This window comes from Perca fluviatilis, chromosome 1, assembly GCF_010015445.1.
Source record: "Perca fluviatilis chromosome 1, GENO_Pfluv_1.0, whole genome shotgun sequence".
NCBI classification, from domain to species: domain Eukaryota; kingdom Metazoa; phylum Chordata; class Actinopteri; order Perciformes; family Percidae; genus Perca; species Perca fluviatilis.
In genome coordinates, this window is record NC_053112.1 from 33,426,834 (window position 1) to 33,449,370 (window position 22,537).

Sequence of the window (22,537 nt, forward strand, 5' to 3'; positions counted from 1 at the left end):
GATAATATAATATAAGATAAGATAAGATAAGCCTTAATTGATCTCCAGATGGGAATTATGTACGTTCTATTTCTGGACGCTAGGGGGCCAAATAACCACTACACAGGTACACAGCTGTTTGATAAAGTTGTTATGGCTAACACGGCTAACAACAGTCGCCTGCACAACCAACAACAGATGAAGAACAACATTATCGCCCCCCTAAAGTTATGTTTTTGTCCACCTGACAAATGTAAGTCCAATATATTATCCCTCCTTCTTTCAGCTCTGGGTTGGTCTTCACCAACTCCTAAGAAAGATAACTTTATTGTTACGTTAACGTTGACGTTAGCTCTTTTAGATGCTACAACCTTCATCGGCTAGCTAGCTAACTACCGGTAGTTCCTAGCTAAACTTTGATGGTGTTTGGTGCTTGACGGCAGATGACAGGAAGGTTTCTGAGTCAGGAAAATAAAGTCAGAATTTCTGACTTTGTTACTAACAAATTAAATGAAAATAAAGTCAGAATTTCTGACTTTAAAATAAAGTCAGAATTTCTGACTTTATTACTAACAAATTAAATGAAAATAAAGTCAGAATTTCTGACTTTAAAATAAAGTCAGAATGAGAATTTCTGACTTTATTTTCCTGGAAATGGAGATTCAGTCAATCCTTGAGTTAGTACGGGTATCACAAATTACACAACAATTACAGTTCAAGCGTTGTCTGGTGATTTACACTATACGTTAAAACCACATTTTCAGGAGTTGAGTCAAGACTGTATATTGAATTGCAGCTCAGCCTCCTGCATCCTTGTTACTGTAGCTAAATAGGTAAGTTGTGTTTACAGCCCTTGGGCATTTAACGTTACATAATTTATTTGCTGAAAAATAAAATGTCTTCACTGTTTTTGTCTGAAATATCAAATATTTTCTGGAATAATGTATAAAAAAAAGGCCAAAATTCATGTGATTCAAGGAGGTTCAGGCTTTATATATTCATTTAATTTGTTAGTAATTCAGGTTAAAATTTCAGAATAAATGAGCATTGTGTGAGGTTAATTTATGAAAGACTATCAGTTCTTCGAGAGTCAAAGAAAAAGTCAAAGTAAATAATCCTAGTCTTCATACTATAATGACACACTGTCAGAGTGTATCTCTCAGATGACACCTGTAAAAGTGATCTGCAGTCTTCTTTTACAGTGGGGGATTCTCTACATTTGCTTTTTACAGTACAACATGTCTCTATACTGCGAAAGTACTACTTCAATAAACAACTAAATATGTTAATGTTAAATATGAAACTGAATCTAGGTTCAAGTACAGTACAAATGAGGTTAAATGATTATTTGAGAACATTTCTGGAGAAAATGTATTTACAGACCTCCAAGAGCTGTTTGAAGGCCACATTTTTGTTTTTGTGTTAGGATTGAATATAAAACTAGATAAGGTTTGGCTGGGGGTTAATGTTAAGCCTCTAGTTCTGATGAACAAAGTTGCACAATGGTCAAATCTGAGTGACTATGAGTTGACTGTATATGTGAATGCAAGTTTGACTTTAGCTGTGAACCAAGGTGTACAGTTACATATACTGAATTTCTTACTGTCTCCTCCTCCTACACACACACACACACACACACACACACACACACACACACACACACACACACACACACACACACACACACACACACACACACACACACACACACACACACACACACACACACAGCAAGGGTGGCACTTTTAGTCCAACTATGCAGTTGAATCAGCTGTTTTAGCATGAGATGCTAACTCTGCAGATCAATGGCCCCCTCGGTCTATTAGTCATACTGGCCCTATTAGCATCTGCTATTAGCATCTCCTCATCAATACCATTGATCAAGCAGTTCTGGCTTCAGGACAGAGTAGCACACACACACAGAGAGAGAGAGAGAGAGAGAGAGAGAGAGAGAGAGAGAGGATATTAATCTGATCAGACAGTCAACAACAGTCAAATGTCAATAGATGACACAAAACAAGCCAGCATCATGTAGGCCTAACTTTAGTTGGTAAAAAAAAGAAAAATTCACATTTTGGCATTACAGCTGAAAAGATTAGTTGATTAGTCAAATTATATTATCAGTTAATCATTTAAGTCATTTTTCCAAACAAAAATGCCAAACATATTTTTCACTATTTTCTGACATTGTATAGACAAAACTCGAATAATAGAGAAAATCTGCAGATACATTTTTTGTTGCCACCCTAGTCGACATCTTCAGTTTTCATACGCATTAACACTGCACTGTGTTCGGGTTAAACACTCTTGTTGTTGTCTTTTTAAAACTGCATTTTATGAGTTGAGATGATATTTCAGTGAGGTTTTTCTCCCCCAAAATTGTTCAGCATCATTGCACACACGGATGATCTCAGACAAGAAGGATCTTTTGAAAGTAGCCTATACGTCATCTGTAATTAGTTTTTTAATATATCAAAAAAGTGTTTTTGCTGCATAAGCTATCATTTGTCATTTTACACTCTGGCCAGGTGTCCAGTGTGACAGCAGTCCATCTTTCTTTGTCATTACTCTTTTAGTCCTGTAGATGACAGTAGTGTGCTGATGAGCTGACAATCACTGAGAGGAGTTCTACTCAAAGAGCGCACTCGGTCTCTGCAGTCCCTCCTGGAGGGTTCACTGCCTGGTCACGGATTATTATGTGGATTTCAGCACTTGCATCATAGGATGTGGCTGTTGTTAGTTGTGGTGATTGTGGACTCGGTGAATGTTCTTCATTTAAGAGTGGTTTTACCCCTCAGAGTCCTCTGACTCCCAAAAAAAGTGCGTGCAGGCCAATCTTTTCATAACCCTAATCTAACTGGAAAATTCTACTTATTTGTTCAAAAAGTACATATCATCTTTTTTATTTGATATGTAAGAAAAGTTGCACAAAGTGAAGTCACTGAATGACCGTGAGAACACCAAGGACCCCTAAGAACACAAAACAGAACATCTCAACATTCAACTTTTTGGGTAAATGCGCTTATTCCTGAGAGGGGTTAACTTACAAATAATGCCTCAGAACTAGTGTTCTTGAGATTGGGGAAGATGACTGTGATCTTAAAAGGAACCCGCCGACTTATTGGGACTTTAGCTTATTCACAGTAACCCCCAGAGTTAGATAAGTCCATACGTACCCTTCTCATCTCCGTGGTTGTTGTAACTCTGTCTGACGCCCCCAGCGCTAGCCTAGCCTAGCACAGATCCTGGAGGTAACCGGTTCCATCTAGCCTACTGCTCCCAATAAGTGACAAAATAACACCAACATGTTCCTGTTTACATGTTGTGGTTTGTATAGTCACAGCGTGTACAAATAACAAGGTCACATGAGACACAGCCGTCTTCTAACTGTATACATACTGGGAACCATATTCTCAGAAAGGCGAAGCACTGCTACTTCTGTTACTTGGGCGGAGTGATTTGCTAGCAGCACCTGAAGCCCTGTGGTGAGGAGCAGAGAGTTCGCCTGGAGTTCGCTCAGAGTTGGAGTAATAGAGTCAACAATTACTAGATAGTAAAAGCATAGTGACCTTGTTATTTGTACACGCTGTGACTATACAAATCACAACATGTAAACAGGAACATGTTGGCGTTACTTTGTCACTTATTGGGAGCAGTAGGCTAGATGGAACCGGTTACCTCCAGGATCTGTGCTAGGCTAGGCTAGCGCTGGGGGCGTCAGACAGAGTTACAACAACCACGGAGATGAGAAGGGTACGTATGGACTTATCTAACTCTGGGGGTTACTGTGAATAAGCTAAAGTCCCAATAAGTCGGCGGGTGCCTTTAAGATCACAGTCATCTTCCCCAATCTCAAGAACATTAGTTCTGAGGCATTATTTGTAAGTTAACCCCTCTCAGGAATAAGCGCATTTACCCAAAAAGTTGAATGTTGAGATGTTCTGTTTTGTGTTCTTAGGGGTCCTTGGTGTTCTCACGGTCATTCAGTGACTTCACTTTGTGCAACTTTTCTTACATATCAAATAACAAGGTCACTATGCTTTTACTATCTAGTAATTGTTGACTCTATTACTCCAACTCTGAGCGAACTCCAGGCGAACTCTCTGCTCCTCACCACAGGGCTTCAGGTGCTGCTAGCAAATCACTCCGCCCAAGTAACAGAAGTAGCAGTGCTTCGCCTTTCTGAGAATATAGTTCCCAGTATGTATACGGTTAGAAGACGGCTGTGTCTCATGTGACCTTGTTATTTGTACACGCTGTGACTATACAAACCACAACATGTAAACAGGAACATGTTGGCGTTATTTTGTCACTTATTGGGAGCAGTAGGCTAGATGGAACCGGTTACCTCCAGGATCTGTGCTAGGCTAGGCTAGCGCTGGGGGCGTCAGACAGATTTACAACACGCACAGATGTCAGGTGTAGCAGGGAGGAGTAGGGAATGGCGGACCCAAAATGCAGAGAGCAGGCAGGCAGGCAGGAGAATGTTTAAGGTGAAAGGTTTATTCAAACCAAGAGTCCAAAAATCCAACAGAGAACTGACTAACAAAACAAAGGAAAACCAGAAACAGAACTACTGACCAAAACTCACGGACGAGGAGACAGAACTGAACACGGTTGGGAAACTGGAAAACACACAAACAAACAATCATCTGACACTGGACAAGGGGAACACCAAGACTAAATACACAGACTAATGAGATGACACAAGACAGGTGACACAAGGGCTGGGAAACAGGTGAAACACATTAGGCAGGGCAGAGCAATCAACAAAAGGAGGGAAACAAGACAGGAAGTAAATAGTACAAGACAAGACAGAAAACCAGGGACTTCAAAATAAAACAGGAAACAGAGCACAAAACAGACTACCAAAATAAGACTAGACACCAAAACCATAACAACAGAGATGAGAAGGGTATGTATGGACTTATCTAACTCTGGGGGTTTGCGGTGAATAAGCTAAAGTCCCAATAAATCGGCGTGAAACTATTGGATAACATGAAACTATTGGATAACATGAAACTAGTGGATAACATGAAACTATTGGATAACATGAAACTAGTGGATAACATGAAACTAGTGGATAACATGAAACTAGTGGATAACATGAAACTAGTGGATAACATGAAACTAGTGGATAACATGAAACTAGTGGATAACAGACTCTAAATGCCCCTGATTACTTAAACAGCAGAATTACCTTTTTTTAAAGATTATTTTTTGGACTTTTTCCGACCTTTATTTTGACAGGACAGCTGGGTAAGAAAGAGAGGGGGAAGACACGAAGGAAATCGTCACAGGTCGGATTCGAACCCTAGACCTCTGCATCGAGGCATAAACCTCCAAGTATATGTGCGCCTGCTCTACCCACTGAACCAACCTGGCCACTGATGTATTAAAGTGTTGTTAACTACTGAATGTGTTAAATAAATATTACTCAGTCACAATATATGGTATTCTATTTATTTTCAGTACACAGAATTAAGAAGAGACGGAGAATCGTTTATGAAATGTTATAGAGGAAAATGTGACAGTCATGATACTTTATTTACTGTGTTTAGGTAGTACTGCACAGCCCTATGGTATACTTTAACGGTTTTTCCTAGTATAACTAACTAGGAAAAACCGTGCATGGAAGCACATCACTCAGGAAATTAACTCCTTTTACTGTTACGGTTCTGTAAACCTTGCTTGTAAATCTTTGTGTCTGTATGTATGATGGCACTGTAAGGGTCTGAACTGTTGCTGATTATGCCTTCTTTTTCTAACAGGTTTGGAACAGCTGTGAAGAATCTGCTAAACATGACTGAGTGAGTTTGAGTGCTTTAAGAAGTGCTTCATAAAAAAAAGCTTTGAAGCTGATTCAGTCGTACTACAATGTTTGTACAAGCTGGAGAAAGACATCAATTTTAACAGGGTGCCAAAGTTGCTTCTACAGAAATTGTCACACACACACACACACACACACACACACACACACACACACACACACACACACACACACACACACACACACACACACACACACACACACACACACACACGAGTCTAAGGTCTTTGCTGCCTATTTCTATAGTCTTTCTGAAAGGAAGCATATCTGTAGGGAGCAGATGCCGGACACACACACACACACACACACACACACACACACACACACACACACACACACACACACACACACACACACACACACACACATTCACATGCACATACACTCACACAAAATCCCAAGTTCCTGAAGAAGTGCTATGTCAGCAAGGGACTACTGTTTACATTTACACACACACACACACACACACACACAACACACACACACACACACACACACACACACACACACACACACACACACACACACACACACACACACATAAAGGCACACAAACTTACAGCATCTTGGGCTTTCAGAGCAGCAACGTGGTGTGAACAGGAGGATTTAGTCTGTTATTGCTCGCTCAGTACAATTCTTTCTCTCTGTCACTGTTCAATTCACCGAAATCTAACTCAGCACCATTGGTCTTTTATCCAACTATCATCCTCCTTTTGCAGCATTGAAAAAAAGGCGCAGATCAACAAATCATTTTAGTATTTTTCTTCATCAAATGTTTTTTTTGTGTCTAACTAGAAAACCTGCAACTGGGCTGAGATTAGTTCATCTGAGTCCAAGTGAAATTTCCCCACACAATACCTGTTTGTCCTGAATGCTTTTACTGGGTCACGCGCCATACATTTATATTTGTATAGGCACGATCACATTGAATTCTTCAACTTGATCGTCACAAATTCATGCTACGTGTGCAAGTGATGTTTGAATACACTAATGCATACTTTTATATAAAACTTAAATGAAGATTTCACCAAACGTGTGTACTGTGAATTACAGGGAAATCTGTTTTAAATAAACCTAGAATTTTTCATTTGATGTACTGTCGCAGACAAAGAAAGCGTCTGGGATTTGAGTACTTCACACAGTGTACATGTAATATACTTAGCTTTAATTAAACACTTAAAGAATCAGATACACGTGATGTTGTTAAAAGAATAGTTCAACATGTTCGGAATTTTATTTCCCTGAGTGGTCAGTCGTTAGTTAGTTCCCCCCCTACTAAAAGCAGGGGGAAACAGCTAGCCTGGCTTAGTCCAGAGTGAAAAAACATGTCTTGGCGTACAACAGCTGGACACAGTGACCCCGAAATTCCACCAGCAGTGGGTGCGCCACGTTCCGGTTTTGTTCCGTCGTCCACCATGCGTCCTACCACACTGGGAGCATCCGAAGCGTAGCATTTTGCCTGCCTGACTCGAGCTCAAGCCCGAGCCCTTCCACTGTCTGTAGAACGCCTCGCGGTTCACGTCAAAAATAGACCTGCCGCGTAATTTTAACGGAGCGGAGAGCCGCTTCTCTCTCGCTTCTAGGACGTGCTGTGTCGCAGCAAGTGGAATAACAAGCATTGTCTTGAGTGGTGGCTATTGTTGGCGTAATAAAGCACAGACACGCCTGGTGGAATTTAGGGGTGATGGTGCACATCTTCCTGGAGTGTTGTTGTCAAGTGAGGTTGCCAGGTGTGGTACCATCGTGCCTGTACCGATACCTGTACCTGTACCAAACATATCTGGCAACCGTATAGCCAGCCACGCTGCACAAAACTGGATTTCTAAACGTTGTCAAAAAATAGTTAGTTTAGGAGATACTGCCCCTAAAATTGTTTTATGGTTCTTGTTGTGCACATTAAATAAATTGGTAAAGTAGGTAGTTTTGAACTTTGGACTCAGCCAGTCTTTATGCTAAGCTAGGCTAATCACCTCCCACCAGCAGCTCCTATCTTAACCCTTGTGTGGTCCTTCGGGTCCCAGTGACCCGAAGGACCACACAAGGATTATGTACTTCCGTTTACTTTGTTGAGAATTGCTCTCTAAACAAGGGTTAATACAGCACCTTAGTTCTTGTTTGGACAGCATTTTGGTCAGCTTAAACTGTGTTTAAATGTGTTCTAGAAATAAACTTTACTTACTTACTTTACAAGAAACAGGGTTTAGAGAGCAATTCTCAACAAAGTAAAGGGAAGTACATAATCCTTGTGTGGTCCTTCGGGTCACTGGGACCCGAAGGACCACACAAGGGTTAACACACAAACATGAGAGTGGTATCAATCTTCTCATTGAAATCTCTGAAAGAGAGCAGATAGCCTATTTCTCATAAATATTGAACTATTCTTTTGAACTGTGTGAGAATATGCTTTTTCTAACTTTGAAGGTAAGGTGAAATTTAAGGGTAATATGTGGAACACAAGGGTGTAAAAAGGCAAAGGTCTGGCCTACATCATTTTATAATCAGACGTTTATCAAGAGGATATACTACTATATAACTGAAACTGGGAAAATGTTAATTCCATCATCTCTGTCTTCTTTTCCAGTATTCATTTCTCTGTTTTCCATCTTCTCCGCCTTACAGCGGCAGACTTTTTTTTTTAGTCCAACATGCATCCTGCGTTCATTCTTCTTCTCCCCTGTTGTTTAATTCTGGTGGCACGAAGATAAAAGCGATCCGTGTCATCTTTCCAAACGCACAACCAGGATCATGAATGTGAGCCACAAGCTGGCATGTGCACACCCACGCAGTCACGCCCACATGCAAGAAACGCACAAGAGGCAGCGAAGGAAAGACGAAGGTGGAGAATCTGAGCCCCGAGAGGTGCAGAAAAGAGGAAATAAGAACAGGAGAGAGAGAATGGCACGTACAGCTTGGCATTTAAACAGAGGATTTCCTCTGTACCTCGTCTTCCCTCCGCTCTTTCTGTTTACATAAAGAGAGACTACTTCACATAGCTCATATGAGAGTCCAGGAGTGTGTGTGTGTCTTTGTGTGTGTGCTCTCTCCACCAACATAGGACAATAACAGCCTTCATTTATATTAAAAATAAAAGTGTTTCACTGTCTCCATGTGTTTAGTGGAGGTGTTAATCAAAAACTTTCTTTTGAAAAAAAAAAAAAAAATAGCCATATACAGTATATTCCCTTAAAACTTCTCCTAACTTGCTTCAAAGTGAATACTTTGTCATCTTTTTATTTGTTGATTTGGCACCAATCAAATTTAAGATAAAAGTGATAAAGAAGTTAAACCGCCTAGACATTTTTGGAGGTACTTAACAATATCTAAGCATTCTCATCCTCTGTTGTACTCTGCTGTGGTGTCAGCAGACTGTCTTCCTGTAGCGCCTTAGCCAAAAGGTGATGGATGTCTCTGGCCACCTCTTTGCTCCCTCGGGGGGGGAGTTTCATAAAACACTTAAGACACTGTCAGAGTCAGCAGGCCTGAGAGAAAACATAATATTTTCTTTTTTCCTTACCTCTTCAGTCTCCACCTTTTATCAGTTGTCTAATGTTTGAGATGGCATACTTTGTAGACAAAGTTGCTGGTTTGGTTACTTTGTTGTCCCCAAAGTGCAAAATTGGCTTTGGCCTCATCACACAGCATTAAAAACCACACAAGACAAATAATAAGGACAGACATCAAGAACATAGCACCAACAAAAGATTAAAAATAATAATATGTCTTGTACTTCCTTCTATACTTCTGGTATTTAGCTGTATTTTGGCAAAACTGTGTTTTCAACATTAATGCTCCAAGGCTCTGCCCTGCCTCCCTTTTGTGTTTAGAGATATAATGAAAAGGTCACAATTGTTGAAAATACAGTAAGTATTTGGATGGACAGCAGAGAGGAGGATTATGCTGCAGGTGGGTTGTGAGAAGTTTCTGTAGATGTTTAACTGTTCTCTCTGCAGTGAAAATTAGTCATGGTTGGAATCCAACTGACTGAAGTTCAGATAACCGAACTCCATACACATTTTACAAATACATTTTGATTACAATGTTTGATATTCAAGACAGATTTTGGGCTGAGTATATACCTTTTAAAGTTAAATAAGTACAGTGCAAACCGTGTGGAGTTGAGCTACTGCATATAGGATTGATGGGAAAGTGTGCTTGAAGAAAACAAAGCTAATAATAGTGCTCCAATACCTGCATAGCACAGCACTTGGGGGAGTCTCGAGGGGCTGCTGCTCAAATTGAGGGTTCCTTCTGTGTGTGTGTGTGTGTGTGTGTGTGTGTGTGTGTGTGTGTGTGTGTGTGTGTGTGTGTGTGTGTGTGTCGGTGTGGTGTCAGTGTGCTGGGTCAGAATGCTGGCGAGGTACTTTCACAGAGTTTCAGAGACTCACTGATCAATAAATGCTTTAAATAGGGACACAAATACCTGCACACAGCATTAATCTCAATAGCTGGATCCTATTTAAGAAGGAAGCATTTTGCTGAATAAATTGGGTGGATTGCAACCACACAGAGGTACAGTAAGTGGTTGGAGAGGCCCAAACGCCACTCAATGCCTTCCCTGGTGTTAATTAGCAATTGCTCACGAGGGAAATCCAGCGCCGGGCGGCGCACACACACACACACACACACACACACACAAAGTTGTATTGAGGTTTTTCCACACAATAGCCCAAGTTTTGGTTTATTTAGTTTCAGATAACTTTATTATACTCCAGAAGGTAAACTAGTTTGGTCGTCCACGCACTGTGACAAATAACAAAGGAGGCACAAGTCAGACATGGAGCAACAGCACTTATTAAACTGTGTATTTAATACAGTTTAATAAAAGACAGTTAATACATAAAAGACAACTATAAGTGATGCACCTGAAAACGGGACCAAAATGGATTAAACCTTAACACAACCAATACCTCGGGAAACAGGCAAGTATAGCTGACAGTGAGGAGATACTCGCTTAATTTGACTAAACCAGGGATCTTCAACAGGGGGGCCTCCAAATTATTGTTAATTTTGGAAAGTTTTTTTCAGAAATTAAAAAGTCCTAACATGAATCCAACATATTTTAAGCAAATATAAATCCCCACTGCTTACTGGCCTAGGTGGTCACTAAGGCAATCCACAGATGCACTTAATTCTAATGATTCACTTTCCCACATGTATGTATGTTTTAACATTAAAACATGATTTATAAAACAAAGCCAACAAGTATTAGGCTATTTTAATAGCTTAGTATTAGGTATACATCAGCATAAAAGATATGTATAAAGGCTTTAGGCCGCCCTTCACGTTATTGTAGGCCAGTTTATTATGCAACACATTTTATACAGTATATGTAGTAGGGGGTCCCTGCTCCATCTCACTTTCAGTTGAGGGGTCCTTGGCTTAAAAAACGTTGAGGACCCCTGGACTAAACAATTGTATTAAAATCTCATACTCCACTTTTGGGTTTTGAACTCTCCTCCAAAACGTTTACTACTGAATCAGGAGTCATACCAATAAAAAAAAAACAGCCTTTTTAGTAAACTTGCTAATTTTCTTCTTATCATCTTACCCCCAACCTACAACCGCATAAAGCAAGGAACTGGCCATTGGCCACCAAACAGAGTTGTATTATAGGGCACAGACAAAGCCCTTCTATGTGTTGCGAGGGCATGGACAAGCAATGTATTTTGTCGTTTAATTTGGAGGACTTGTTGAGTTGAAATAACCTAATAATCCTCTGAGATATTCTGGGAACATAGTAATGTTAGCATGTTAGCATGCTGCTTTAGTTCAAGAGACACATGGTTGTAGACTTGTTAAAAACACTGCATTCACTTTTTCTCTTATCTATCAATATGGTTGTCCAGATATTTGTATGAAGAAACAATGTCAACCCAGCTGGTTTTTGATTTTTTTGGGGCAAAAATCATGAGTGTGTTGACCTACACTAACTCCCTGTGTGTGTGTGTGTGTGTGTGTGTGTGTGTGTGTGTGTGTGTGTGCGCGCGCGCATGCATGCATGCATTTGTGCGTGCACGCGCGCGTGTGTTCGTACGTACAAGCAGCCTCCAGGGGATTTGTATCCATGCTTCGGGCGTGTGTGGTGGACAGCTTGCGGCTGGATTGATAGAGTGACGTCAGCGCGCCGCTACCTCTCCCCGAGGGCAGGATTAGTCGGGAGCAGCCAGAGACAGCGCTCCGATAATCTCCCGGGAATAAATGGGGGGAGACGGGCACGTTCGAAACTGCCGGTACCGAGTGAAACCGGAGGCCCCCCCGAGACTCCTGAGATTTGGCTCCTGCATTTGAAGCGTGATGGGTCCCTTCGTGACGCCGCAGCAAACCGACGCGTCCCGGGCAGGTAAACGCAGCAGGTAAGCTGTGGAGACGCAGGGTGAACTCGTCTCAGGAGGATTTACCTTGGCAAGGTGTTCACAGGCTGCACTGTCTGTCAACAACTGCTGCTGCTTTATTTTTACCGCTCGTGTGTGCCGTGTGTGTGCGTGGAGGTTGCACTTTGGGGAGATTATGAGGTGGTTGTTGACAACTTGGACAGTTCGTGCAAAATTTAGGGGAAAAGACGCCAAGTTTAACTGGTGCTAAAATTCCTTTTCCTCAATTTTAAAAGCGTCCATGGTTTCACACACACACGCGCGCACACACACACACACACACACACACACACACACACACACACACACACACACACACACACACACACACACACACACACACACACACACACACACACAAACCACACAGAGTTGAGGTCCTTTCAGTGTAGGCCTGCTTGTGGGTACCAGTGATGCAGTGGAGGATCGTGAACCCACTTGAACTCGGTTCATCTGTTGTTGACCGAGCTGCTGGCAAGGTTAGTGTTCTTGACAAATTAGAGACGACATTATAGCAGAATGACATTGATGTAGCTGTACATTTATCTATCTATCTATATATGTATCTATCTATCTATGTGGCTTTGGCACAGCAGAACTTTGCTCGAGCTAATTAGTGTTTTGCTGCATAATGATCACCCTCTGAATGTCATAGGCTATTTCTTTACCACCTCGTCATGCTATTGTACAGGAAAGGCAGTATATCGATCTATAGGCCTACCGCCAGATAGATGGTGTTCAACGTGCGAGGCGCGCCTCTTTTTACGCACAAAGGTTAATTAAGCTTAATTGTTTTTAATTGCAATGAATCTAAGATTAGGTCTTTTTTTTCCATTTCTCTCTTTCAATGTTTAAATGGGGAGATGAGAGGAAGTGTAAGGACAGACTTGTCATGATCATAAAGGTGACCTAGCCTACTCCCTCTAGGCATTTATGGTTTGGTTGTCACCTACTTGGCACCTGCCTCTAAATAACCAGATAACATCCATAATGCACTGGGTCTATGTGGTGATAGATACTAAAGCCCACAGGGCAATTTGTAGCCGCCGTGTTACTTTTACCGCTACCGGTTTTACTGTAAGTTAATTGTATTTAACGGATCCGTGTGAGTAAGGTCCAATACCCTGTAAAGATCAGTGCGCGCTTCCTCCGCTGTCACCGCGACGGGATGAGAGAGAGAGAGAGAGAGGGAGAGAGAGAGAGAGTGAGAGAGAGAGTGTGTGAGAGTGTGCGAGAGTGAGTCTTTGCACATGAGACAAACGAGGACAAAGAAAGTTTTGGTTCTGCCCCACTTGGGTCGAACAGTGCAGGTTTGTGTGTGTGTGTGTGTGTGTGTGTGTGTGTGTGGGCAGTACTCGTGCTCGAGAGAGACAGCAGCACTACCGGATGGGGAGAGAGAGAGAGAGAGAGAGAGAGAGAGACAGTGAGTGAGTGTGAGACAGTCACTACTGGTTGGAAATATTCGAGGCGGATGTTTCTTGTGAGCAGCAGACACACCGCCGTGCGTCTTTGCGCTCAGAGATCATCCACTCACCGCGTCTTTCTTTGTGCCCCCCCCTCCACCCCTCCACCCCTCCCCACAGCAGCCTCACCTGCAAAACCACATCGGAGGACAGCGGAGCTTCTCAGCGGACACTTTGCTGACTGACAGTCCCCGGGACGGACAGACAGATACCTCAGTGTACTTTTACCATGGAGAAGAGCCGGGCAGAGTAACTAACAGCAGCCTACAGTATCCACAAGCAGACTGTCAGAGAGGAGAGCGATCTTCACAATGACCCGTTAAATTCCTGCCGCCGATGCATTCTATGGAGAGCGGATTGAAAATCTCCTAACAGCAGAGGAGACGAGCAGAGAGGCCTTTATTCGTTTATTTCAGTCTTCAGATGGACCGAGTGCCCTCGGCACTGGCCGCTAAGATGCGCTGGATCACGCTGGTGCTTGCCGGCTTGACTTTCTGGGGCAAAGTGACTATTTGTAACTGTTTCGACTACGAGGAGCCAGACTATGATAATTATGAAGAGGAAAGAGCGGAGACCATTGACTACAAAGACCCGTGCAAAGCTGGTGAGTCCTGTTTTAGTTTTTAATCATAAAATAACATTGAAAATGAGTATTTTTACGCGTCTGTTCGCGGTGTTCCAACCCCTCGAGCGCGCTGGCTCCAAAGTGGCACGTGTTATGTGTGTATTAGAGATGACAGCGGGTGTGTGTGTGTGTGTGTGTGTGCGTGCGTGCCCGCACACACTGGTCCAGATGCCCCTTTCCCCCCACTATTTATAACCAAGGGTTATGATCCCTCGCTGGGACGGTCAGAAGGTCCTGATAAGCCCGTGTCCTCCTGAAACGCACGCGCACACATTAAGTGCGTGCATCACCTGTAGGCATAATTTTGGTCCTGATTTTGGCCGAAATGTCGGTGCATATATGGACATGCTGTGCATGCAAGTACGTATCTGTGTGTGTTTGCTTGTGCGCCCAGATGCTAAATCAACCATCAGCAAAGATGAGAAACAGCTGGACTCAATTGTACCAAAACAGACGCTGATGCACTCTCTCTCTCTCTCACTCTCTCTCTCTCTCTCTCTCTCTCTCTCACTCTCACTGTCACTCTCTCGCACACTCTCTCTCTCACTCTCGCTCTCTCTCTCTTACACACACACACACACACACACACACACACACACACACACACACACACACACACACTGATAAAATGTTTGTTGGACCTTTAATGACAGATCGGGAGCTGCAGTGGAACAACAGTGAAACCACATGAGACAGACAGTAGACAGTAGAGAATTAAAAAAGGAGCATTTTGATCATAAATGAATTTTTCGCTTTTGTTGAAACATTTTTGCCACTAATTTTTATCAAGTTCATACATAAAAAATATACGTTTGTCCTCAGTATATTATAGGTCTTTTATAGGTGTGTGTGTGTCATGCGTGGTGTCTTTGTGTGCTCCACCCAAATTAACTCATGTTTTCGACACAAAGCTGGAGATTCACTTAAGATTTTAGCCAGTTCCTGTTTTAAACTAATCTTTCTGTCTTTCTTTTCATTCTTTAACTACATACTGTATGTCCTGTATGTGCAGTATTTGTTGGTGTCCAGTCCATCTACTTCTTGTAGTCTTAATGATATGAATATGTATATTGAATACGATACCTGAGTTTTAGTATATACTGACACGGTGACCAGAGGTGTCAAAAGTATTCCCATTCATTACTCAAGTAGAAGTATAGATACTAGAGTTTGAAAAGACTTCTGTAGAAGTGGAAGTATCAACTCAAGCTTTTTACTCAAGTAAAAGTGTAAAAGTACTGGTTTCAAAACTACTTAAAGTATAAAAGTAAAAGTAATCTAAGGGGAAAAAAATGCCATTAAGGACAAAAGCTTAGCCCACCTCACAGGGGCCTATAGTGCACTACCCCACCTCCACAAAAAAGGAGCACCTTGTTCAATTGTATTTGTCTGTTCTGTATGTTCAAAAATATAAAACAATAAAAAGTTTATCTAAAAAAAAAAAAAAAAAAAGGAGCACAATAAGGCGACATTAAAGAACGGCTTGTGTATTGCTAAGGCCACAGGGTCAAATTTAAGTGATTTATTAAAAATGTAATAACAATAACTTATTTGAGGCTGAGGCTGTTTTTCAGACAACGGCGCGATTTATCTGGATAGGTTTTTTTTGTGTGTTTTTTTGAACGATGACGAGCCGGAATGAAAACAAGCCAAACTGAAATAGGAGTAACGAGGCTATTTTTAAAATGTTAGGAGTAGAAAGTACACATGCGTGAAAATGTAAGGAGTAGAAGTAAAAAGTCTGCTGTAAAATAATTACTCCAGTAAAGTATAGATTTCTACTTAGGTAACAAAGTATTTGTACTTGTTACTTGATACCTCTGACGGTGATACCCCCCCCTCCCCCCCCCATATCATAGATCAGTCCCTAAGTCTTTGCATTAATATTTACATTTCTTTTTCATTTAACAAAATATGCTACAATACACGTAAGCAGTCATATAACTTTGCCTAAAAACATTGTTTAAAATTTCTAAGTGTTGTGATTTCCAGATATAGGAAACATATGATCAAAGAATAAGTCAACAAGACTAAGAACCTAAACAAGCAAGCATTTCAGCTCAATCTCCAGCCCTAAATCTGCCTTCATCTTGCACTTGTTCTTGTGTGTTTTGGTGTTTTGTGTGGCAATCTTCTTTTAACATAAAAAAAAAAATACTCTCTTTACGATCACCACTCTTTCTCTAGACCATGTAACAACGCTCAATGAGTTTTGAGAATTGTTGCATGTTAACCCTCCTACAGTACCAGCATCATTCCTACAGAGCAGCTGGAGGAACCTCTGCTCTTTCTTGCCTTCTGTTTGTTGCAAAAGAGATGTGGTGGTGTTGCATCTTTGTCTGGATTATTGTTTTGGTTACACCCGTCTGACTGAGTATGTGCCGATGTGTTTGTGCGCACAAATGGCCATATGTGTTTTAATGGCACTTTCCTTAATGTTGTCTGTGATGACACGTTGGACTGATAAAAACTCCACCTAGAACACTGAGTGTCCACATGCTGGCCAACACACATTCCTCACATACCAAAAACACAAACCTGACAACCCTGGACACTGGCCAGTGTGTGTGTGTGTGTGTGTGTGTGTGTGTGTGTGTGTGTGTGTGTGTGTGTGTGTGTGTGTGTGTGTGTGTGTGTGTGTGTGTGTGTGTGTGTGTGTGTGTGTGTGTGTGTGTGTGTGTGTGTGTGTGTGCGTGTGTGTGTGTGTGTGTTTGGATTGAAGCCCGGCAGGTTACAGGGAGACAGTCAGTCTACATATGTTAGAGTAACTGAGCGACTCTTGTAGGTTAAAATAACTAAGTGAGAAAACACAAGCAATGTTTTTATTTGCTGGAAAGATCAGTGTACATAAAGAATGTATTCATACATGCTTAGATTTCTCACAGCAATTGCACACATGAGTATCCCGTTTCTCTTAAACCTCTCCATAATTAATATTTTTTTCTGTTCTTCCTATTTAGTGAAAATCATCTGTGCACGTTTTACAGAGTCTTAAAGATACTGTTTTGCCTTCATTAGGTAGTTGACAGTAGAAAGCAACCAATAACGCGGTGGGGGGGGCACATGCAGCAAAGGTCCCTGTCTGGACTTAAACTGGGAACATTACATTTACATGGTATGCATGTTTTGTAAAGATTAAATGTAAATCAAATGTCAGCCTCACTTTATTTATGCTGGAGTGCAGTCCTTGTTTCCACAAACAACCCAGGGCCAGTATGGACATTTTCTGTAGCTACCTAACAGTATGCACATGTATGTGTGACAGATTTCAAAACTTGTATTCTAACACTCCATGTTGCTCCTGTTTCTGTACATAAATTGAGTCTTACATCTCAAGATAACCTTAAATGCTTTGCTTAATTTGAAACATATTCAAATCAAGTGGATATGTTCTCATGGCCTTTAAAGGAACACGCCGACTTATTGGGAATTTAGCTTATTCACCGTAACCCCCAGAGTTAGACAAGTCGATACATACCCTTCTCATCTCCGTGCGTGCTGTAAAGCTGTCTGACGTCTCCAGCGGCATCAGCCCATAACAGAACAGGCAGGTGAATGGTTCCAGTAATCCTACTGCTCCGAATAAGTGACAAAATAACGCCAACATGTTCCTATTTACATGTTGTGATTTGTAGAGTCACAGCGTGTACAAAAAACAACGTAACATGAGATACAGCCATCTTCTAACCGTAAACAAACCGGGAACTATATTCTCAGGCGGAAGAATATAGTACTTGTGCGGAGTTATATGCTCACAGCAAGCCTGTCTGAGAATATAGTTCCCGGTTTGTTTACGGATGGAAGATGGCTGTGTCTCATCAATACGCTATGATTCTATAATAAATAGGACATGTTAGCACTAATCCCTTTGTCACAATTCGAGCAGTAGGCTAGTTGGAACCAGTTACCTGCAGGATCTGTGCTGGGCTAAGCCAATGCTGGAGACATCAGACAGCACGAAATGAAAGGTATTACTAATTCTGAATAAGTAACCTAATAAGTCGGCGTGTTCCTTTAACACCTAGATCAAATCTGTTTGCATCCTTACATGAACTTTTATACATTCGCTTCATCTCAAATATTTTTCATTTTCTGTTCAGTCTGCTGGGCTCACAGGATTTAGCTAACGTTCACTTCACCGTCATCCTCCTTACATTCTCTTATATCATGACAAGCTTAAATTAGGTAATTTTATTTATTTAATATTAATTAGGGCTGTCAAAATAAAAAACACATTAACGAGTTAATACAAATTCTTTCCGCAATGTTCTGTGATTTGACTCCCTAGTTTGGGAAATCAGGAAGCTACAGCAGTAACGTTGTGGTGACAGTGTTACCAACTTAGCGAGTTTTTTGCTAGATTTAGCGACTTTTCAGACCCTCTTACTTATAAATACATTTTCTTTTGTAATTAATTCCCATGCTTGCAGTCCGCAGATCCTTGATTAAACAAAGCACCGTGAGCAGAAATGGATAAAGAAAATGGTCTTTTGAATGGCAAGTTGAGTTTCAAAGCCCTTCCAGATGGTTCTCTCCAAAGAGACTAAAGTTATTTGCATGTACTGTGGATGTGAACTGAGTTACCACCGGTGTACGTCCAGTCTCAAATACCAACCCAGTCTCACGGCAGTTTGTGAAATGGTCACATTATTTATTCTATTGATCTATTGATTCTATTGATATTGTACACGGACACGTTTTTTTCGTGGTGGTCAGCACGTTTTTTAAACTCATGTATTTCAATGGGAAGCATCTTTCGTGATCACAGCACGACTACGGTGGCGAGTAGTATGAAATGCCGAAAATCCGCGCACGGAGGTTGGTTGGGGTGGTGGATGGGTCAAACAACATGGGACTTTCACCCCGGAGACCGGGGATCGTGTCTCACGTGTGACCTTTCCTTTCCCCATTCTTCTTATCCTAAACCCGACCGTCCCGTTGTTGTCCCGCGTCCCCCAGAGACCGCGGATCGTGTCCCGGCGTGTGACGTGTCCTTTCCCCGTTCTTCTTTTCCTAAACCCAACCTCCGTATCGATGCTTCCCATTACGTGCTGACCACCACGAAAAAAACCCGACATAAACGTGTCCGTGTACACGAATCGATAGATAAAAAATAACGTGACCATTTCACGAACTGCCTATAACTCTATACATGATACTGGAAATACAAATCAAACCATTCCCTTACACCAGAGATCTTCAACAGGGGTCTGGGGGGTCCCTAGGGGGTCCTCAGAGTCACTGCAAGGGGGCCTCCAAATTATTATCCAAAAGGTTTTTTCATAAATTAAAATGTCTTAAAATAATTCTAACATATTATTAGCAAATATAAATCACCACTGATGATTGGCTCACTGGCCTATAGGTAAGGTAGTCACTAAGATAGCCATCTACAGATATAGTTAACTAAGATTCTTGTGCCACATCTATGTTTAACATTAAAAGATGATTTATAAAATCATGACAATTATTGTTTTAATAGCTTGGTATTCTATGCAAAAGAGCTATATATAAAAGCTTCAGGTCGCCTACACGTTATTGTAGGCCCAGTTTAATATGCAACTTAATTTCATACAATATACTATGTAGTAGGGGGTCCCTGCTCTGTCTCTCTTTTAGTTAAGGGGTCCTTGGCTTAAAAAACTTTGAAGACCCCTGCCTTACACCATTTAACACTCATCCTTTATTTACATAACCAATTACATTGGTGAGGGAAGAAATATCGATAGTAAACTAAATACACATCAGTGTGTATCTTCCCCAACATCTGCATCTTATTACACACACATACACCTTAACATCTAAACATATACACATATATGCACACACAAAATGAGCACAAATCGAGTTTACACATGGGCATGCATGCATATACGGTACATTTTGTTTTGCACATGCATATCCATCCATTAAATGAAAAAATAAGCAACAAAATAATCGATAATGAAGACAGTTGTTAGTTGCACCCCTAGTGTGGACCCATTTTGTTGTCAGTGTGTAAATAATTGGTGGCTGTGTGTTTCTGTGTGTGTGTGCAGCTTGTAAGAAGTGGAAGCGCAGCTCATTCCATGCCTGACCCTGTGGCATCGGTCTGAGTGGTTGGTATTCCGCCTCCTGTTTTTGCTGGGAAAACACAAGGGGAATATTTGGCTGTCTGCTTATCTCCTCCGAGTCCTGCGCTGGTAGACAGGAGAACACACACTTCCAGGTCTTTGTGAAGTGATTTCCCTACGCGAACACACACGCACATGCACACACTCGATACACACGCACACAAACGCAGAGCTCCCTCCATTCACCCGCGCTTATCTCTTCCTGGTTGTCTGCATCCTGCTACTCAGCTGGAGATGACACACACACGCGCACACACACACGCACACACACACGCGCACACACACACACACACACACACACACACACACACACACACACACACACATACATACACACTCGCACATGTCGTGCCCGAGCTCCTGTGCTCACTTAAGAGTCATTCATGCTTCCTTCCAAATCACTGTTCTCATAAAATGCTCACACAAACGGAGTGAAAGCAAAACAAACCCCGATGTCCAAGTAAAGCTGTGGGTCATTTCTTCAGGAGTGACCCAGGATACCCAACTGCCCGTTCTTCATATACAATAGTGGTTTGTCACAGGAGTGTGCAGCAGTACTGTACAATACATAATGTACATTTTCTCATGGTTGTACATCTCTGAACTCAGTTGTTACAGTACGGGAATCACAACAAGCTGCAACAAGGGTGTTAAACAAAACGAAACCAACATTGCATTATGCTTTTAAAGAACATTTTAAAGAAAATTCAATAGTTGAGAATAGTGGTTTTGTGGTTTTGTTCTCTTCATCATGCACAAACAACAGCAATACATATTACCCCAAATCCTGAAATGAGGAATTCTTCTTGTCTCGTCTCTGCATGGGGATCGGAGAGCCGAGTCAGGTAAAAGAGTTGACAGTGATTTGGTGTTGCGTTTATGAGCATTTAAGTGACATAAATAGGTACATCACAGTTTCCATGTGGAGCTTGAACCAGGACCTTCAACTTGAGAGAAGATCTCCACTCTGCTGCCTACATGAAGTGGTTCACGTTGGCTGAAGCTCATTCTGTTGCTCAGATAAAAGCTGGCTGCAGAGTCTTAGTGGAGTGGGTATAGTTACGGTGCTTATGTTATACATGATATCACTTTTGTGTTGTTGTTGTTTTTTTTACAGGTGTAGGGAAAAAAAAATCACATGTTGGCATTGAGTTGTTTTCAGTAACTCCCAGGGTTACATAAGTGATTTGTATCCAAACATTTTCAGTGTAGTCGCTGTGCTTCCATTGGAGTTGGAGTTGGCATTGATGCCTTTGGTTTGTGTGTGAGAAAACTTTGTACTGCCCCATCTTTGGTTTGTGCAAACTGTGTTTAAAGTATGTTGTAAAAGATTGAATGCACAGGGAGAAGTTTCTTAATTGGAATTGTGGTTCTGTGTTTATTCACCACAAACCAAATCTGTAGGCGTATGCACTGACTTTGTGTGTGACTGTGTTACAGGTCTTCACGATACAAAACAGACCTGTAAAAAAACTTACCTGAAACTGATGTGGGTGTATAAACTGAAATAGTGAGGGAGAATACATCTCAACTGCACTTTCCAGTTTACAATCTCTGTCCCGCCTCAAAAACCCAATGTGATGATTCTGGTGCACCATGTGATCAGAGCTGAGAGCGATTCCACTTGGATCCATTTTGTATTAGACCTACTAAGATACAGACCTGAGACACAGGAGGACTCAGAACCTAGGTCGGGTCTCTGCTACTAGCAACCCAGCAGACCCATAAAACCCTTTTGATCCATATAGATGTTTCTGTGACAGCTCAGAATCCTGAACCTCTGGTTTTTTTTTCTCTCGTCTCTGTACATTCATGAAGTTAAGCTGTACAGCCTCAGGAGAATTGTGAATCTTTTTTTTTAACTCGCATTAACGCATCTTTGCCGCAGTATCAAGGGGCTAAGAGTGAATCTGTCTGTCAACTTATGGCTTTCATTTGGCGTTAGGCTTGCGCTGCCTCAAAAATTTGCTTTGAATTTGGTCTGAACACAACTTAAAGTGCAAAAAGGAAATCAAATGCCTATTTAGATCCCACACTATATGATTGCATGTGTTTTATATAGGGGTTTCCGGCTGTTGTGGGTGAGATCTGGTGTCCATTCGCAAAAGTTGTTGGCTGTGGGATATTTCGTCTGTGGGCTCCAGATGATTAAAAAA

At 41.5% G+C, this 22,537-nt stretch overlaps 1 protein-coding gene and 1 long non-coding RNA gene across 6 annotated transcripts in view; both read left to right on the forward strand.

The window, feature by feature from the left end:
- Positions 1-122: 122 nt before the first annotated feature.
- LOC120571389 lies at positions 123-11,945 on the forward strand. The gene is made up of 3 exons (XR_005641225.1): positions 123-232; positions 5,751-5,789; positions 11,854-11,945. It is a non-coding gene; the product is annotated as an uncharacterized LOC120571389 (long non-coding RNA).
- tll1 (tolloid-like 1) overlaps positions 11,940-22,537 on the forward strand; it is a 52,647-nt gene continuing 42,049 nt past the window's right edge. The window contains exons 1-2 of one of the 5 annotated variants that reach the window (XM_039820240.1): positions 11,940-12,162; positions 13,764-14,247. In XM_039820240.1, the coding sequence (XP_039676174.1) occupies positions 14,067-14,247 (181 nt within the window). In that variant the 5' untranslated portion in view covers positions 11,940-12,162; positions 13,764-14,066. Of the gene's footprint in view, positions 12,163-12,565; positions 12,660-13,581; positions 14,248-22,537 lie in introns of those variants that run through there. The other 4 variants (XM_039819917.1, XM_039820171.1, XM_039820094.1 and 1 more) reach the window with 4 other exon arrangements.